Source organism: Orcinus orca, chromosome 6 (genome assembly GCF_937001465.1).
Source record: "Orcinus orca chromosome 6, mOrcOrc1.1, whole genome shotgun sequence".
Taxonomy (NCBI): domain Eukaryota; kingdom Metazoa; phylum Chordata; class Mammalia; order Artiodactyla; family Delphinidae; genus Orcinus; species Orcinus orca.
The window spans coordinates 88,055,942-88,072,675 of record NC_064564.1 but is presented as its reverse complement, the minus strand read 5'-3'; the positions used below and the strand labels follow the sequence as shown (position 1 = coordinate 88,072,675).

The 16,734-nt window shown below is 37.3% G+C and overlaps 1 protein-coding gene across 5 annotated transcripts in view; it reads right to left on the bottom strand.

Moving 5' to 3' along the window:
- Positions 1-16,734, bottom strand: part of TGFBR1 (transforming growth factor beta receptor 1) — a 67,338-nt gene that overhangs the window by 17,770 nt on the left and 32,834 nt on the right. For 2 of the 5 annotated variants that reach the window (XM_012533621.3, XM_049711146.1), the window contains 4 exons: positions 13,805-14,050; positions 10,701-10,943; positions 5,043-5,273; positions 874-1,041 (listed from right to left, as the gene is read on the bottom strand). In XM_012533621.3, coding sequence (XP_012389075.1) covers positions 874-1,041; positions 5,043-5,273; positions 10,701-10,943; positions 13,805-14,050 — 888 coding nt within the window. The remainder of the gene's footprint in view (positions 1-873; positions 1,042-5,042; positions 5,274-10,700; positions 10,944-13,804; positions 14,051-16,734) is intronic. The other 3 variants (XM_004271476.4, XM_033431193.2, XM_049711145.1) reach the window with 3 other exon arrangements.

Genomic DNA, 16,734 nt, shown 5'->3' with positions numbered 1-16,734 from the left:
AAAGATCACATATTGTATGATTCCTTTTGTATGCTATGTCCAGAATAAGCAAATCTATAGAGATGGAAAGTATATTAGAGGTTGCCTAAGGCTAAAGAGTTTGGGGGGAAATGGGGAATGACTGCTAAGAACTACAGGGTTCTTTTAAGATGATGAAAATGTTCTAAAACTGATTGTGGTGATAGCTGTACAACTCTGTGAATATACTAAAACCCACTGAATTGTATACCAAATGGGTAAATTATAACTCAATAAAGCTATTATAATCAACAATAATAAAATTTACAAAGATGGGGCTGGCTGAGATAGTAAAACAGCATGTGTGTTGTAAAGTTGGGAGTTGGGGGAGTCATCAGGTAGCAAGTGGATAATCATTACAGCAGAGAATATATTGGCATCTGATATATGGCACAAAAATCAAAGCATAAAAATTTCATAAACTTAGTATTCAATTTTTCAACTGTAAAACTGTCTCATGCAGTCTCCTTATCCTAGGGTCAAATATAATTATTAGATAGCCAGATAGCATTTATGGAGCATGTTGATGTTTACAAAGCTTTTTCACATTTCATATGGTACTGCACATAAACTAAATTCCAAAATCAAGATCCTCAAAAATCACAAGAAAGACTAAACGCTACTACTTTTAAGAACTTACAAAAATATCAGTATTGTTACAATGACTGGAGAATCTCTGAACAAATTCCCAGATTCATAACTCCACCTTAGATTTTCAACAGAAAGGTAAAATATTCTCATCTAAAAACTCATTTTAAATATCTCCAATTAAGCTGACTTCTTGCAAAAATTTTCTGAACAGACATTAGATCCATGGGAATTTAAAGCTTAAATAACAGGATTGCTTTGAGTTACCTTGGGTACCAACTATCTCCATGTGAAGATGGGCAAGTCCACTTGCTGTGGACAGAGCGAGTTTTATCATTCCTTCCACAGTAACTGTGTATCTGTTCAAGTAATCAAAAAGGGATCCATGCTCATGATAATCTGACACCAACCAGAGCTGAGTCCATGTACCATTGTCTGCCAAGTAGAATAACAATATTTCAGATGGGCTATAGAACATTTATGATTTATTCAAAAGTTAGCATTTTTTACTCTCAATCCTGAATCACACAACTGCAATATGTTGGTACCTCAAATTTGTATATATTTCTTTCATATTTTCTTATATTTCAGTTTTCTTATACTTTCACGTATGTATCCTTTAGATCCTTAAAGTAAGCCCCTTTAATCTTGAGATAAGGCAAGGATAACTAATCCCATTCAAGAGAGAGGGAATCATAGTTAAAAAATGGTGATGTTGAGTCCACACAGATGGTAGCAGGGCTGGGATAATGCTTCGAGGAATGCCTGGTTCAAGTTAGGTGCCTGGTTCAGGTTAGGTGCTCAACGATTGTTTCTGGAAGGGGGGAGGGAAACAAGGGAGGAGGGAGGGAAGAAGATGAGAAGTACCTGGAACCTAGTGTGGCTATAGTGGGAATGGAATATTATTGGAAACTGAAAGGGAGCTTAAATGAGAACTGCAAGCTTTAATGACAAACAGACTGTGTGTACCGTTCACAAAGAAGCCAGAAAAGATTACAATTCCAAGGTTTCCAGATTAGAAAAATATAAAAATAGTGGTATCACTGACACATGGGGAAGCTGAGACAGGAGCTAAAAATGTCATGAGGAGAAAAGGCTAGGACTGAATGCAGTTTTACACAAGGTGATTTTGAACCTCAACAACTAGGAATATGTGTCCTTCCAAAAGTTCATTTGTAAGCCAGTACATGAATTGGAAATGTATGTTCCCATGAGAATCATGGTAAAGGTTCTGGCTGGGCTTCTAGGCTAGCCTGGTCCACAAAAGCCAATTTAACCTAGGAGTAGCTGGCAAGTCATATATTTCACAAAATCATGAAAGCAAAAATATTACAACAATACTAGGAGGCAGGACAATTCAGTAAAAGATGCACACTTGGAGTCATTCTGACCTGGGTTGGAATCAGGGCCTGGCTGTCACTGACTACATGACCTCAGACAAGTTTCTTAACCAATGAGCCTTTGTTCCTTCTTTTACACAACAAGAATACCTTACTTTGTGAGACTACTAAGAAGATTTTAAAAATAGGATAATAGATTTTTAAAAAGCATTCAGTACAATGCATGGCACATAAGAACTTCCCCATTAGTTGTAAAACAAAAGAAAAACTGATTGACATAAAACAATTTCTGTATTTTGAAGGTTGTTAATTGAAAGAAAGCAATTCTGATTAGAAAAGATTAAGGAATGAAATGTTTTCAGAAGATTCTGGAGGAGATTTCTGGGTATTTTCGAAAGGATTTAAATATTCATGATACTAGTTCTTTATCAACTTGTTTCTTCATAAACTTTGTAAACTGATTCTGTTCAAACTTATACCTTTCCTTGATACAGGTACATCACTAGCTTTATCTGCATGCTTATTAACCATACCTGAATTCAGAAAGGCTCACAAATACAAGAAATAAATAGGAACACAGCAAGATGGAAGAATGGGAGGTTTTCTGAGGTAAGTGACAAGAGAGGTGGAAGGAAGAAGGACATATTAGAGGCTATGCCCACATAAAGGGTTGTCTAAGGTGGAATTAACTAAATCAGTATGAGAAAGATAAAGAAAAGGGGAATAGGGGATGGAGGGGCTAGGTTCTAGGCAAAGTCTATTAACCCTGACAAAGAAGAAAGGAGGTGTAGGGAAAAGCCAGCAGGGTTGTCAGTTCCCATGGTAACCTCCAGATGACAGTAACAGCTTGGCTGCTGCCTGAGCAAAAGGGAAGAGTTCAGGGCACAGCAGCAGGAACATTTTGTGTCAGTTAGTGTGTTTACAACTTGGAACAAGCCTAAAACATGCTGGGCCTGGGTAAGGGTTGAACCTCAAAATGTATATTTGAAAGTCACCACTACCTACCATTGAGTTTGAAAGCAAAAATGTGGGTAAGTTCTTTGAGGGAGAAATTACTATTTGTAGAAGTAGAGCCTTCATATGTATTAAGAAGAGTTTCAGAAAACAAAAACACCTATTAAGAAATAAGAAAGTCCAGAGTCACAGAAAACAAAGGTTGTTTTAAGGGTTGGGGGAGAAGCTAAATGGTGTCGAAGACAGAAGAAAGTGAAAACTAAGGACTTGGTCAGACTATGATCACTGCTTTTGTTTGTTTTGTTTTTAAATTAAGTAATACTGAATTGGTAGTATCTATTGATAATCCCTGCTTACATCCATCACCGCCCCTAAGTCACGAAAAGCAGATAATCACACTTATACACCTCCTGATTTGATGCAATAGAAAGAATATGTAGAACGTATATATTTTCAGGAAACCAATAAAATAATCAGATTCAGTCTCTAATTTTAACTACCAGTTTTCAAATTATACAAGGAGCAAGTTCAGAGATACTATAAGAATTCAATTAATGATAAGCCCTATAGGACAAACAATCCAGTTTCTTTAACAAATAAACTCCGAGAAGAAAAAGACAAAGGGTAACCCTAGTGATTTTAAGGGATTTAAGATAAATATCAACCAAATGCAATGGATCCTAAAGTGAATAACCAATTGTTAAAAAAAAAAAAAAGGGGGAGACCACTGCAGAAATGTGAAACTGACTAGATATTTGATGGCATTTAAAAAATTGACAATGGTAGTATTGTTATGTTTCACAAAAAAAGATTCCCCATAATCTAAAGATACAAACAGATATTTATGGATGAAAAGATATGCTATCTGGGATTAGCTTCAAATAATTCAGAGGGGGCAGAGTAGGTGGAATCAGAGCTCAAATATGGTTGGCAGTGAGCTGATAATTGTTGAAGCTGGGTGATGGGGGTTCATTATACTATTCTCTGCTTTTCTATATACTGGAAATTTTCTATAAATAAAAGTTTAAAAAAACAAGTAATAAATGTTTGTTGTAAATAAATTTGAAAATACAGAGAAGCAAAAAGAAAAATCAAAATCACCCATGAACACAAACTGAGATTAAACATTGTTAATATTTCAAAGAAATAAATATTGTTGAAGAAAATGGGAAGGGAGAGAAGTAAAAAGATGACTATGGTTATGGCCTTTAAAAAAGATGATAGCATTTTTTTAAAAAAAATAGGAAAGCTGGGAAATACATTTGACTCAGGGTGGGTGTGATGAGAGTCGAGTTGTAATACTGTGTTGGCCAAAAAGTTCATTTGGGTTTTTCTGTAACATCTCATGGAAAATCCCAAATGAACTTTTTGGCCAACCCAATACAAGCCTCTGACAAAAGCTATAAAGGTACGATTGTGGGCACTACTATAATAACTGAAGCCAGGAAAGTAAATGAAGTGCAGTCTGAAGTCACTTTTCACAGTCACCTCTCATGCTGTCTACTGACATGGCTTCCTCACTTGCTTCAGCATCTGCCCCCAGGCCTCAAGCACCTGTGTACCACAGGCAAGAAAAGGTCCACATGGTTACTAAGGGCAAGGTGGTTTTGGAGAAACCATTTCTCTATTTAAGTGAGTTTACTTAAAAGATTAATCTATTTAGCCTAGCAATTTAAACACAGAATACACTGAGAAGTTATTCTTACTCTCCCTATACATAAGGTCATTAAGAAATATTAGAATGCCCTAATGGTCAGGAAGAGATTAAAAGGAAACATATGAGCTCTAGCCTATCTCAAAACTCTGGGCAACCAGAGTTGATAATTTTTTTTTCTACGTTATGACTATCCTCAGTAACTAACTTCCCAGAACCAAACAACAAAAGCATGTAACCTTTTTTTAAATAGCTCTTTACATTTTATAAAGCAATTAGAGGTTTAGGAGCATGTTGTCAAGAGTCAAGAAAATCTTTAAGAAGTTCTTGTTCCTAAAGGCTTCTAATATATTCTATTTTACTTAATAGGTCTAATTTATATTACAAACATCCATTTCTCATCAAATATGACAATGTTTAATAGTCTTCTTTGTGGAAAGGATTAAGTATATTTTGTAACACTCAAAGGAGAAGCAAATGTTACTCACCTTTATTGTCTGCTGCTATAAATCCCAAGATGTTTTCATGACGTAACATGACGGTCTGATAAATCTCTGCCTCACGGAACCATGAACGTTCTTCTCTAGAGGAGAATATTTTAACAGCAACTTCTTCTCCTCTCCATTTTCCTCGCCAAACTTCTCCAAAACGACCTTTGCCAATACTTTCTTGTAACACAATAGTTCTCGCAATTGTCCTCTGAACAAGCAATGGTAAACCTAAAGATAAAAATAAATAGTATTCGACACAAACAACCAATATCGGTACCTGTTTCTAACACCACGATAGGCGTTAAAAGAGTGACTCAGAAAGGTTTAACTCCTTAAAGGAACTTACAATCTCACTGAGGAAATATAGAGTAAATTTGCAAAAACAATAATTCATGATAAAAGGAAAATAATAAATACAATAAAAGAATCCAGAAACTCCTGCCTAGAGAGTCAAGGTAGGCTTTAAAAGATAAGCTGAATTTAGATTGTCCTTTACAGAAGGGATAGGACAAAGAAGAAGACAAGGAGGTAAGGTGTTTAGGTAGGAGGAATATGCAAGCAAAAGTAGAAGAAATGGATGATACATGTTTAGGGAACCAGCTTAGATAGATAAGCAGAAAAAGGATGTATGGGGGGCTTCCCTGGTGACGCAGTGGTTGAGAGTCCGCCTGCCAATGCAGGGTACATGGGTTCGTGTCCCGGTCCGGGAAGATCCCACATGCCGCGGAGCGGCTGGGCCCGTGAGCCATGGCTGCTGAGCCTACGCGTCCGGAGCCTGTGCTCCGCAACGGGAGAGGCCACAACAGTGAGAGGCCTGCATACTGCCAAAAAAAAAAAAAAAAAAAAAAGATGTATGTAGTAAAACAGTAGAAGAGAAGCTGCACCAGAATGTGAAGAGTACTGAATGCCCGGCTCAAGATGACCAATGAGAGCTGTGGGTGAAAGAGGAACTAGTAAACATTTCCATTCATTTCATGACTGGAAAGAAATAATTTAAAAATCTTATTTCAGAAAGATGAGTCTGGTAACAGTTTTACAAAAGGAGGAGGAGAAAAGTGTGTAAGGAGAAAAGGAGGAGAAAAGTGTGTAAGCATAAGAAATGAAGAAGTAAATTCTGGTCTAACTTTTAATAAATCAGTAAAAATTATCACAGAAACCATTTCAAGGCAAGCAATTTACGTGCCAGGAACTGGCTGCCTAGGCAACATTAATATCTTAAGGAAAGATGCCAAGTAACTTACCTTGGTGATGAAACATTGGCAATTTTCTCACTAACTGAACTTACCTTACTATAAAATACATAGTTTTAAATATTACCACACTTATTTCATTTACATAAAAGTATTTACTAACTACCTACAAAATTTAAGTAACACTATATTTGGGACTAGTCCAATTCCCCATGGACTAAGAACTGTCGAATTATACTGACACTGACAAAATATCAGTGTACATCGTGTTCTACAGTATTTTTAGTCTAATACACATAAATTGGTGTCACTTATAATCTATCTTGAATTGCCTGCTAGATCAAATTAAACTAATGGAAGTAAATAAAATTATCTGGTCTCTTTGATTCTCTGGTGTGAAATACTAATAAATCCAAATGTTAAATCTTTAAGTTGTCTCTTTTCATCTTTAAGTTTCTCAAATAGATCCTTCCTTCCCCTTGCTCTATCCATCCTCCGTACTTCCTGCAAAGTAGTTAGCAGTCTAATTGTAAACAATTGTTTTTATAAGGAGACTACTGGTTAAAAATAAATCTGTGAAAAATCCTTATTTAAGTCAAGGAGCTCTTTTGTATTATGAATAACCAATTCCTAATTATGTTGTTTACAGTAGACACTAACTTACAAAATTTTCTTAAAGCCTTTGAACAGGGCCACACCATGTACTTAAAGATTTAAAGTATACTTAAGAGTTCATTTCAGGAGGCTGATCTGGAAGTTAGAAATGCAGGGAATAAAGAAGAAAGGGAATAGCAAATGGGAAGTCTGAAAATGCCTGACACATTCAGGACTCACGCAGGGTCAAGAAAGCCTAACAGGACAAAGAAAGTCTTTGTCTTCCCCTTCACAACTGGATTCTAGATGCAGAACTAGAATTAAAAATCAAATCTAGATTTATCATATTATCTGTATTTGGTTACCATAACCCACATGAAAATCTGAGCATTTTTTAAAAATAGTTTTTTTCTAAAGACAAAAATAAACAGGCCTAATTCAGATCTCTATATTCTCTGCTTTACTTCTGTACCTTTTAGAACTGCTTGAGCGAAAACTTCAATGGGGAAACAGGGTCCAAGCACCTTTACATGCAGTGAACAACAAAAATAAGACCTGAAGGACATGCATGCATTAAAGAGATCGTAAGCATGAATGAGACATAATAAACATTGGCCTAAGAGATGCACACTCTCAAAAACTGGCACACAGGGGACTTCCCTGGTGGTGCAGTGGATGGGACTCCGCACTCCCAATGCAGGGGGCCCGGGTTCAATCCCTGGTTGGGGAGCTGTATCCCGTGTGAGTGCCACAACTAGGGAGCCCATGTGCCGCAACTAAGGAGCCTGCCTGCCGCAACTAAGACCCTGCACAACCAAATAAATAAATCTGGCACATGTTTGCGTGTTCCCACATACTTTGCAATCTAATGACAGCTTAAATATGGGCACATGCACAACCTGTGATTCAAATAAATGCAACAGGGATACGATTAGCTTTAAGTTTAGAGCTAGGTTCCAGAACACATCTCTCCATTGTCTCCCTGCAATTCCTAAGTTAAAAGTACAGTCTTTGAAAGAGAGAGATAGGGCCTTTCCTCAATTATGGTCATAGTACTGAGTAATAAACATTTGAATTCATAACATAAAATGTTTTATCTTTTCCTCAATGAGTGAAAGAACTAAAAAGGATATTATACACAGACATTTGACTTACTCAGAGGCATGAGTCCCATTCATGAAATGGCATTCAGTCTTTATAATAAATAGAAGGAAAAGCAATGGAATTTTCTGCTGTCATTCAACAGAAGATAGCTTCTGTCTGGATAAATCTGAAAGCCATTAACACAGAATAAACTATGACAGGGAAGGAGGCCTTAAACTAGTTTTTTTGTAAAATGCAGCAAATTCATACTGTATATCAGATTTTTTCCAAATATCTTTTCAATAAGAATAACACCTGTCATTTGGATATAACTTTACAATCTACCAAGTGCTTAAGTGCTTTCACACAAACATCTCGTTTCATTTGAACCTCACAACAATCCAGTAATGTACACTGGGCAGGGTTCATTACTTTCATTTTAAAGACGAAATAACTCAGGCATGAGACATCAGCTAACTGCCCAAAGCCACAGAGCTGGCAAACAATGCAGACAAGTTTTTGCAGGGTGTAAAAGGAGGCATAAAAGGAGGGAGAGAAGCTTTCAACAATAGAGCTGGGTCCCTGACATATATAGAAATATAGATAAAATGGAAAAAGAACAATTCCATTCTTTACTACAATTCCATTCTTTACTTCACGTCTGTATCTTAAAAGGTAAATAAATATATTCTTATTCAGAAACAAACTGCCATCCAGACAGCAATTTGTTTTAATCCTTTAGGTAGGCTTGCTCTCCTTGAGGCCTGATACATACCACTGTGCCAAGTGGCAGGAGCTGCTTTGATTTCCCTGGGTGTAAGTGTGGCAACAAGAGAGCAGGTCCAAGGGATTAATTCCAAATGATCTAAAGCCACCCTAATTTTCTATGACTTTGGCCCTTGCTTATCATATTTTGTTGGTCCAGGTTAGCTTCTAGAATGAGCCAGATATTCTTTGGGAACCCTTTGAACTAACTCAGAATCAAAGGGGAACCCTAAAATAATCTCTCTCCACTCCTCCACCACTCCTGCCCAAAGACTGTCACATCTTTAGTACTAAGGCTGCTCCATCTCAATCCAGCCAGTCACTGCCTCCCTCCTCACAATAGTCACAGGGATCCCTAAAGGCTGCCTTAAGAGACCCGGGCTCCACCGTAAGCCTGTATGTATCCTAGCAGTCATGGGCAGAACTCACTTACTGAATATGTACGGCCAAATTCTACAGAAGAAAACTTTATGCCATGAAGTCAGTTTCTTCATATTTAAATGAATAAACATACATATATATACATGAATATACCTTCATTCCCTTAAAGACATTTGTCATTATGTGAACTTTCTGTATCATCAGGTGAGATTTTGTGCTTCAGAGTCATATTCCTCCCCCAATCACAATTTCTGCTTTAAAGTTCCTTCAGGGACTTCCCCGGTGGCACAGTGGTTAAGACTCTGCCTGCCAATGCAGGGGACAAGGGTTCGAGCCCTGGTCCGGGAAGATCCCACATGCCATGGAGCAACTAAGCCCGTGCTCCACAACTACTGAGCCTGCGTGCCACAACTACTGAAGCCCACGCACCTAGAGCCCGTGCTCCGCAACAAGAGAAGCCACCACAATGAAGAGTAGCCCCCGCTCGCCACAGCTAGAGAAAGGCTGCGCGCAGCAACAAAGACCCAACGCAGCCAAAAATTAAAATTAATTAATTTAAAAAACCAATAAAGTTCCTTTAATCACTTGATTATAAAATTCATTATACATATATTTTAAAATCTTTTTATCCATGAATCTAGCCCTTATTTGAAGTTAATTTATACTTTTTAAAGGACAGTACATCTCATTTAAAAGTCCTAACAAACCACTTTAAGTATTATTATCAACAGTATCTGTCCCATATTTCTGATGAGGAAACAGAAGCCCAAGGAGAAAACATGGTTTAACCAAGATCAGACAGCCAATCAATGACAAAGCTTGCACTGGAATCTAGATCTCTTAATTCCTGGCTAGGCATTAAGTGTCAAATTACAATACTGTAGAGGATAGGAATCTTCTCTTAGTATCCTTCCAAAGCACATGTAAGAAAAAGTGAAAATTAAATTCCCTTTTGATTTAAATATGAAGCACTGACTGCTATGCCAAAATTTGCTTCAGGTAATTAGATAATCTATTTCTGATCCCACAAAAAGCAAAGAGAACTGAGAAAAGCAAATATCAGAAGGGCCATGGATCCATAAAGCTATATTAAATAACAAGGTGGTCAGACTTTTTTCTAAAGTGAGAAAATGACTAAAAATTCATTAGTTTAATAAAAAACTAGCCCTGAGCCAGAGACAGCAATTTAATGTTGAAAAAGCAAATAACCTTCACAATTCCAAACACACTCTCTGTCATGCCTGCTTTCAATACAAAAATAAAGCTGCTAAACAGTCCTGAAGAGAATGGGTAAACTGCAGATTATTTGAACATCTGTGAACTTCGGCCTCAGCTACAGAGGAATAACTGTCCTTATTCTCACAGAGTCATGAGAAGGTGAGAATGTTTTGAAAGTTACACAAATGTGAAGGTGACTTACTTTTACTGCTCAAATAAGTCAGTCAATTTTATTTGTCCTTACTAAACTAGCCATAGTCAGATACAGACCTAGCTTAAAGACCTTTATTAGGTTCAAAGCTGGAGTAGTATTCACACTATCCCAAGTTTTAACATACTAAGCCAACTGGCTTAGCCAACTAATAAATAACACAGTTAATTTTAAAAAGACATCTTAGGAAAAAGAAAAAAACAAATACATTACCTGATCCAGAACCCGATGTTGTCATATCATAAATTAAATCTTTTAACGTAGTACCCTCTGAAATAAAGGGGCGATCTAATGAAGGATCTTCTTCATTTGGCACTCGATGGTGAATGACAGTGCGGTTATGGCAGATATAGACCATCAACATGAGTGAGATGCAGACGAAGCATACTGGTCCAGCAATGACAGCTGCCAGTTCGACAGGACCAAGGCCAGATGATGGCTTTCCTGGAAAAGGGCCTCAAGTGAAATAAACATCAACAACAATAACACTGTAGGCGGCATCCACAATTTCCTAAATCCTCCACATTTCCTGCAGTTGGCCACTACTACCATTAGTCAGAGCCTCATCACAGCAGCTTATAAAGCTCAAACCCGTAACAAGTGAAGCACTTAATCTTCTCCCATTGGCTCTCCTTTTATGATCGCTATGAACATCCACTTAGTCTTCCTGAAGTCTTGAGCCATCCCCTAAATAACAAGGCCAGCTACCACAAACACTGTAGGACCACCACCTACCCCCCTTAGCCCTGTCAGATCGCTAATAGAAGAACCAATAATCTGGAACAACTCCCATTAAATATTTCTTCTTAAGTCATTGTCTTCTTTTTCCTTTTTATTAAAAAGTAGTTTGGCTTATCTTCTTATTCCAAGGCTAGTATATGCTCATAGCAGGAAAAAAAATTAAAAAATATAAATACAGATGAGCAAAATTTAAAAAAAAAATTAACTACAGCCTCACCATCCCCCCAAACTCACCTGTGTATATATCTCCACCAATTTTTTTCATGCAAAAATATATCCTCTTTTTTTAATAGTTTGCATGTGTATACTTTCTAGTTTATTTTAATCACTTAGACTTTTAATTAAAGATCTTTTTTTATAATCTCTTTTAACAATTAACAATTTGCATTGTTTCAGAAACACATTAATTACAGCTATTTTGGCATTCATTCTGACACATGCTGGTTCATGGCTCACCACCCTTTCTTTCACATCACATCTTTATCATTCTTGAGATCTTTATATGGATTGATTTCATATGATAAAGAATCCTAATTCTAGTAATTCCTTTCAGAAAGAGTATATGGGTCCTTATACACTGAATACTTAATTATCTAAAGATGCTTGTTGCCTTTATATATGAAAAATCTTGGCTCGTCTAAAGAATTTTGGGTAACAAGCACTGTTATGATATTCCATTGCCTTCTGGTATTTAAAAAAAGGAAAAAATCTGAACTTTTTTTTTCCTTTTATAGGTAACCAGTGTTCACTTGTACTGAATGTGTGCACAATTTTTCTTTATTCTTGAAAACTGATAGTTTTTTCATTATATATATTTGGTTAAGTATTTTTTCATTAATTTTACATAGTATTTCTTCTCTCTTCTGTCCTTTTGCCTTTTTCTGGTTTTATGCTAAGCATATTGGATCACCTAGATCTGTCCTTTATGTCTCTTAATTTGCTCACCAACTATCTTTTTCTCTGAATTGTAACACAATTTCTCAAGTTTGTCTTGCTTTAAGCTTGTCTCACACTTGACAATAAAGTTACAACATCCAGTCTGCTGTTCACTTTCAATACTGCATTTGTAAAAATAATTCATCAATTGAGCTTTTCATCTGAAAGCGATCTTAACAACTGTGAAATGTTCTCATTTCATTGTGAACAACTGAAAACAGACCTTGGACTGTCTGAAAGTTCTTCCCTAACATGTTGTAAGTGTATTTCATAGGATGACATCTACTCTCATTTATCCAGTTCAGTTCACTTCTTTTGAACCATGCAATCTTTCCATTTGATAAATTTTTTTGCTGTCTGATTATCAGGGACCTGGGAATGAGGTACTTGTGTATTTTAGCATTAAAAATAAAGTGAGCTCTTCATAAGGTTTTGTGAGTCTCCATTCTGATATTTCAAGCTATTTCAAATAATGGAAATGGGAAATTCTGGAATTATCATTCTCCTTGTCATATTAGAATTGCAGATGCCTATATAAAAGAAAAATTACAGTCTGACAGAGCTTTGCCACAGGGACCTTCTCTATCATGCTGAAGATTTGGTTTTACTTTGCTGTTATCACTCGAACTAGGTGGAGGACTGCCTTCCTTCTACAACTGGCAGGACTGGCCCTTTTCCTCTGAGCTACAGCAGTGCTTCCTACTTTAATTAGCATGATGCCTAGACCAACTCTGAGTGGAAAGTAAGCACTGAAAGCAGGTGCTTCCTAAAGGAGAATTGAGAGTTTGCCCCTGTAGCCTAGCCTCACACCCAGCCCCTCAGCTTAAGGTATTGGTGGGATTCTGCAAGAGGGTCTTTCACCTACTTCTTTTCCTATAGTTAGTCAGTTCTTCACTAGTCTGTTATAATCTGCACTATAAACTGCAGAGTTCCTCACAACTATAGGCAAGTGGGTGGCATTTCTTCCATTAATTCTCTTAGCATTAATATAGGTTTTCCTCATTTTTGTATTCCTTTGATTATTATAGTAGGTATTTTGGATTTGGGGAAAGTGTCAGAAGAGTTAAACAGATGAGCTTAGACTGGCATCTTAAATCAGAACCTTAAAATTAATCTAATCCTAAGCATTTATGAAGCTTTCAAATTCCTGGCTCTTCCAGGACATTTTAAAATGTAAACTATGGTGAAGGACCAAAAACCTAGAAATCGTATATAATAATTTATACATAAAGATCATAAGGCAAGGTGATATTACAAAATGAAGGCACCTGGACTGTTTAGTGCTGTTCTCAATTCCCTCCCATTACTGACTGCTTTAAAAGACTGGAGCATTATACAAGGAAAAAATTTCACTCTGAGGACATATTGCTATGGTGGGCTTTATCAGTATTCTCTAAAGAGGCTACCCTTTTAGGCACAACAGACCTCAGAGAAAGTATCTTGGAACCACCTTCTCAACACACACGCAGGAGTCAGGATCTTGGCTACCCTTATAACTCTACTACTTTGGACAAGTTACTTCTTGCCTCTATACTGAATAAACTGGGATAGACAATTTCTAAGATCCCTTCCAGCTCTAAAATCATAGAGTCTAAGAGCTTTTCTTGTAGTATCAAGAAAAAACTTATACAACAACTTACCAACAGTTGGGAGTTCTATTTTATTGCAGTGGTCCTGATTGCAGCAATATGTTGTAGTAACAGACCCAGTTTTTGAAGATGGTGCACATACAAATGGCCTGTCTCGTGGAATTAGGTCGGTTTCAGCTATACACATGCTATTATGTATAACTTTGTCTGTGGTCTCTGTGACAGAGACAAAGCAGAGCCCATCTGTGACACAAGTAAAATTGTCTTTTGTACAAAGGTGGCAGAAACACTGTAATGCTGGGGGGAAAAGAAAAGATCCTGTCAGAAAAAATTCTCAAGGTTAACAATTTTAAATTATCCCATATTCTCTGTACTAATACATTCCTGATTCTATTATAATTATACAATTTCTTTGCTCTGTTCAAAAAACCAAACTCTTTGTTAACCTGAGAAGTTCCAAATTCTGTTAAGAAGCACACATATGTAGGAGCCAAACATGTTGAAATTTGGACCCAGGCTTTTTCCTAAAACTTTTGGCTTCCAAGTATAGAAAAACTGTTACGTGCAATTTCATCAATGTAAGGCAAGCATTTGCCCTCCCATTTGAAACAAAGTACACTGAAATTTATAAAGGTTATACTTATTCTTATTGGTCCAAAACTAGGCATTCATATATTCCCCCGACTGGGGAGCAATGTGAAAATACTACCACCTCCTCACTGTAGGTTGGAAATGTCAGGGTAAGTTTATGGTAATGGAGTAATGGAAATAGATTTGTATTGAGCCAGACATTCCTTTCTCCTTTGCAAATCCCCAAAAGACATGTATCTTCTAACTAGGATTAGGGTACTTTCTCATAAGCAAGGTAACAATACATATGTGCTCCAATCACACAGGCAACTGGCTACAGAAATGACTGGAGAAACACTAGCTCCATGCCCACTTTTATCTATTTGATATTTATACTCAACTTAAGGGAAGTCTTCTAATTATCACCAACACCTTCCCATACACACACACAACCTTTCACTAAGCTCCAACAAGATTAAGTGTTCCCCAAAGCATACACTGCTTACCAGAACTGTTATTTTTTCCTCTCCCTCATGATCCACATCTAAAACTAGGCCTGGTACACAGCAACATTCAAAAAGTGCTGAATGAGTGACAGATCACTAGGATCTCATGAAACAACAAAGCACACATATGTCCTTGAGTCCAATCAAACTTTACATGTTGGTAAGGGAAAGGGAAGAGTCCAGGTTTGCAGAATGGCCATCTGTGATGAGAGGCCTACTGTAACTAGAGAAAGAGTGGCTAGGCGGGCAGGCCAGAAGAAAGCTAGCTAACTCTGAACAGCTAACTTGGTGTGCAGGAAAGGGTTCACTCAGCAGGCCCAAGTTGCTCAAACCTTACACATCCCCAAGAAAGGCCTGTCTTCAGGACTGGCCCTTGGCCAGTTCCTGGGAGATGAGCTCTGACACCTTGAAATATTTTCCCTGATAAGAATGCTGCAAACCCTTTGTGACTGAGCCCCAGTAAAAACCCTGGACACCAAGGCTCTGGTGAGCTTCCCTGGTTGGCAACACTTCACATGTGCTGTCATACATCATTGCTAAGCTATGGAGTGCACCTGTGCTACTGCACTGGGAGAGGACATCTGGAAGCTTGTACTGGGTTTCTCCTGGACTTTGCCCCATGAGGTGTCCCTTTTCCTTTAGATGATTTTAATATGTATCTTTCCACTGTAATAAATAAAAACCATGAGTATAACAGCTTTTCTGGGTCCTGTGAGTTCTTCTAGCAAATCATCAAGCTAGAGGATGGTCCTGAGGACCCCTAACTCACTTGCTAAACCCAAACTCAAGGAACATCAGCATTACCTCAAGCAGCTGCTTCCTGGTTGCTAGCTTAATTAGCATGCTTGTCTATTATCTTTACAGACCAGCAAAGTTTTCCCTCAATCATTATAAAAATTATTTTCTTTCTCCATAGATAATTCAGTTCTTTAAACTAAATCCTCCCAAGCATGAAGAGAATTCAAGAAAATTATAAGAAAAAGATACAGTTATAATCTAACATTTAAAAGACTGTTAAAAGAGACAGTAGCTTATTCATGGTGAGGTTTGGCAGTGATTGTAGGTTCCCTGGGTATAATTTCCTAAGGAGGGATTCTGAACCAGGAATCCACGGACTGGCTTCAGGGATACAAGGATCCCATGAAACTGTAGGCCAAATGTTGTACGTATTTACCTTTTCAAGGAGAAGGTTTATAGCTTTCAACAGAACCACAAAGTGGTCTATCACCCACAAAAAATTAAAACCACCACAGGAGATTGTCATTATTCTCTCCCGAATCCTCTTTACTCATGATTAGTCATTCAACCAACGTTTTCTAAGCATTAGCTTTAACAGCTGCTCTACCAAAAGCTTAGTATACAAAAATTTATAACTCATGGTCATAGCCCTTGAGTAGCTCCAACAACCAGTGAAGGAGAACATTACAATACACTATGGTAATCACTATATATAAAAATACTACCATGAATACCTCTCCCTTTTCTATGATCTTCATGGCTCCCTTAGAGTATATGAAATAAGAGCTAAACAGTGGGTCTAACAATGAAAACTTCTATTTTGGGGTTCCAACTTATTGCTCACATTACAAATGCTATCCTGGGCCATACAAATCTCATTATTATGATAATCATGTCTTTCATGACCTTGGTCTTTACACATACTATCTCTCTGCCTACTTGAAACCACCCTCTCATCTTTTAAGACCATATTCAAACAAGATCTTTTCCATGATGTGATCTAAACCTCTCCCCTACCCATAAGACAACTGGGTGACTCCTTTCAATTTTTTCCCATAGCCCTCTTTGCATACCTTTAGGTTAGCACAAATCAATCTATTTACACTTTGCCGTTAAAGTGTCTCTCATTACATTAAGAAGGGCCAAGATTTAAAACTTGTTTTATTT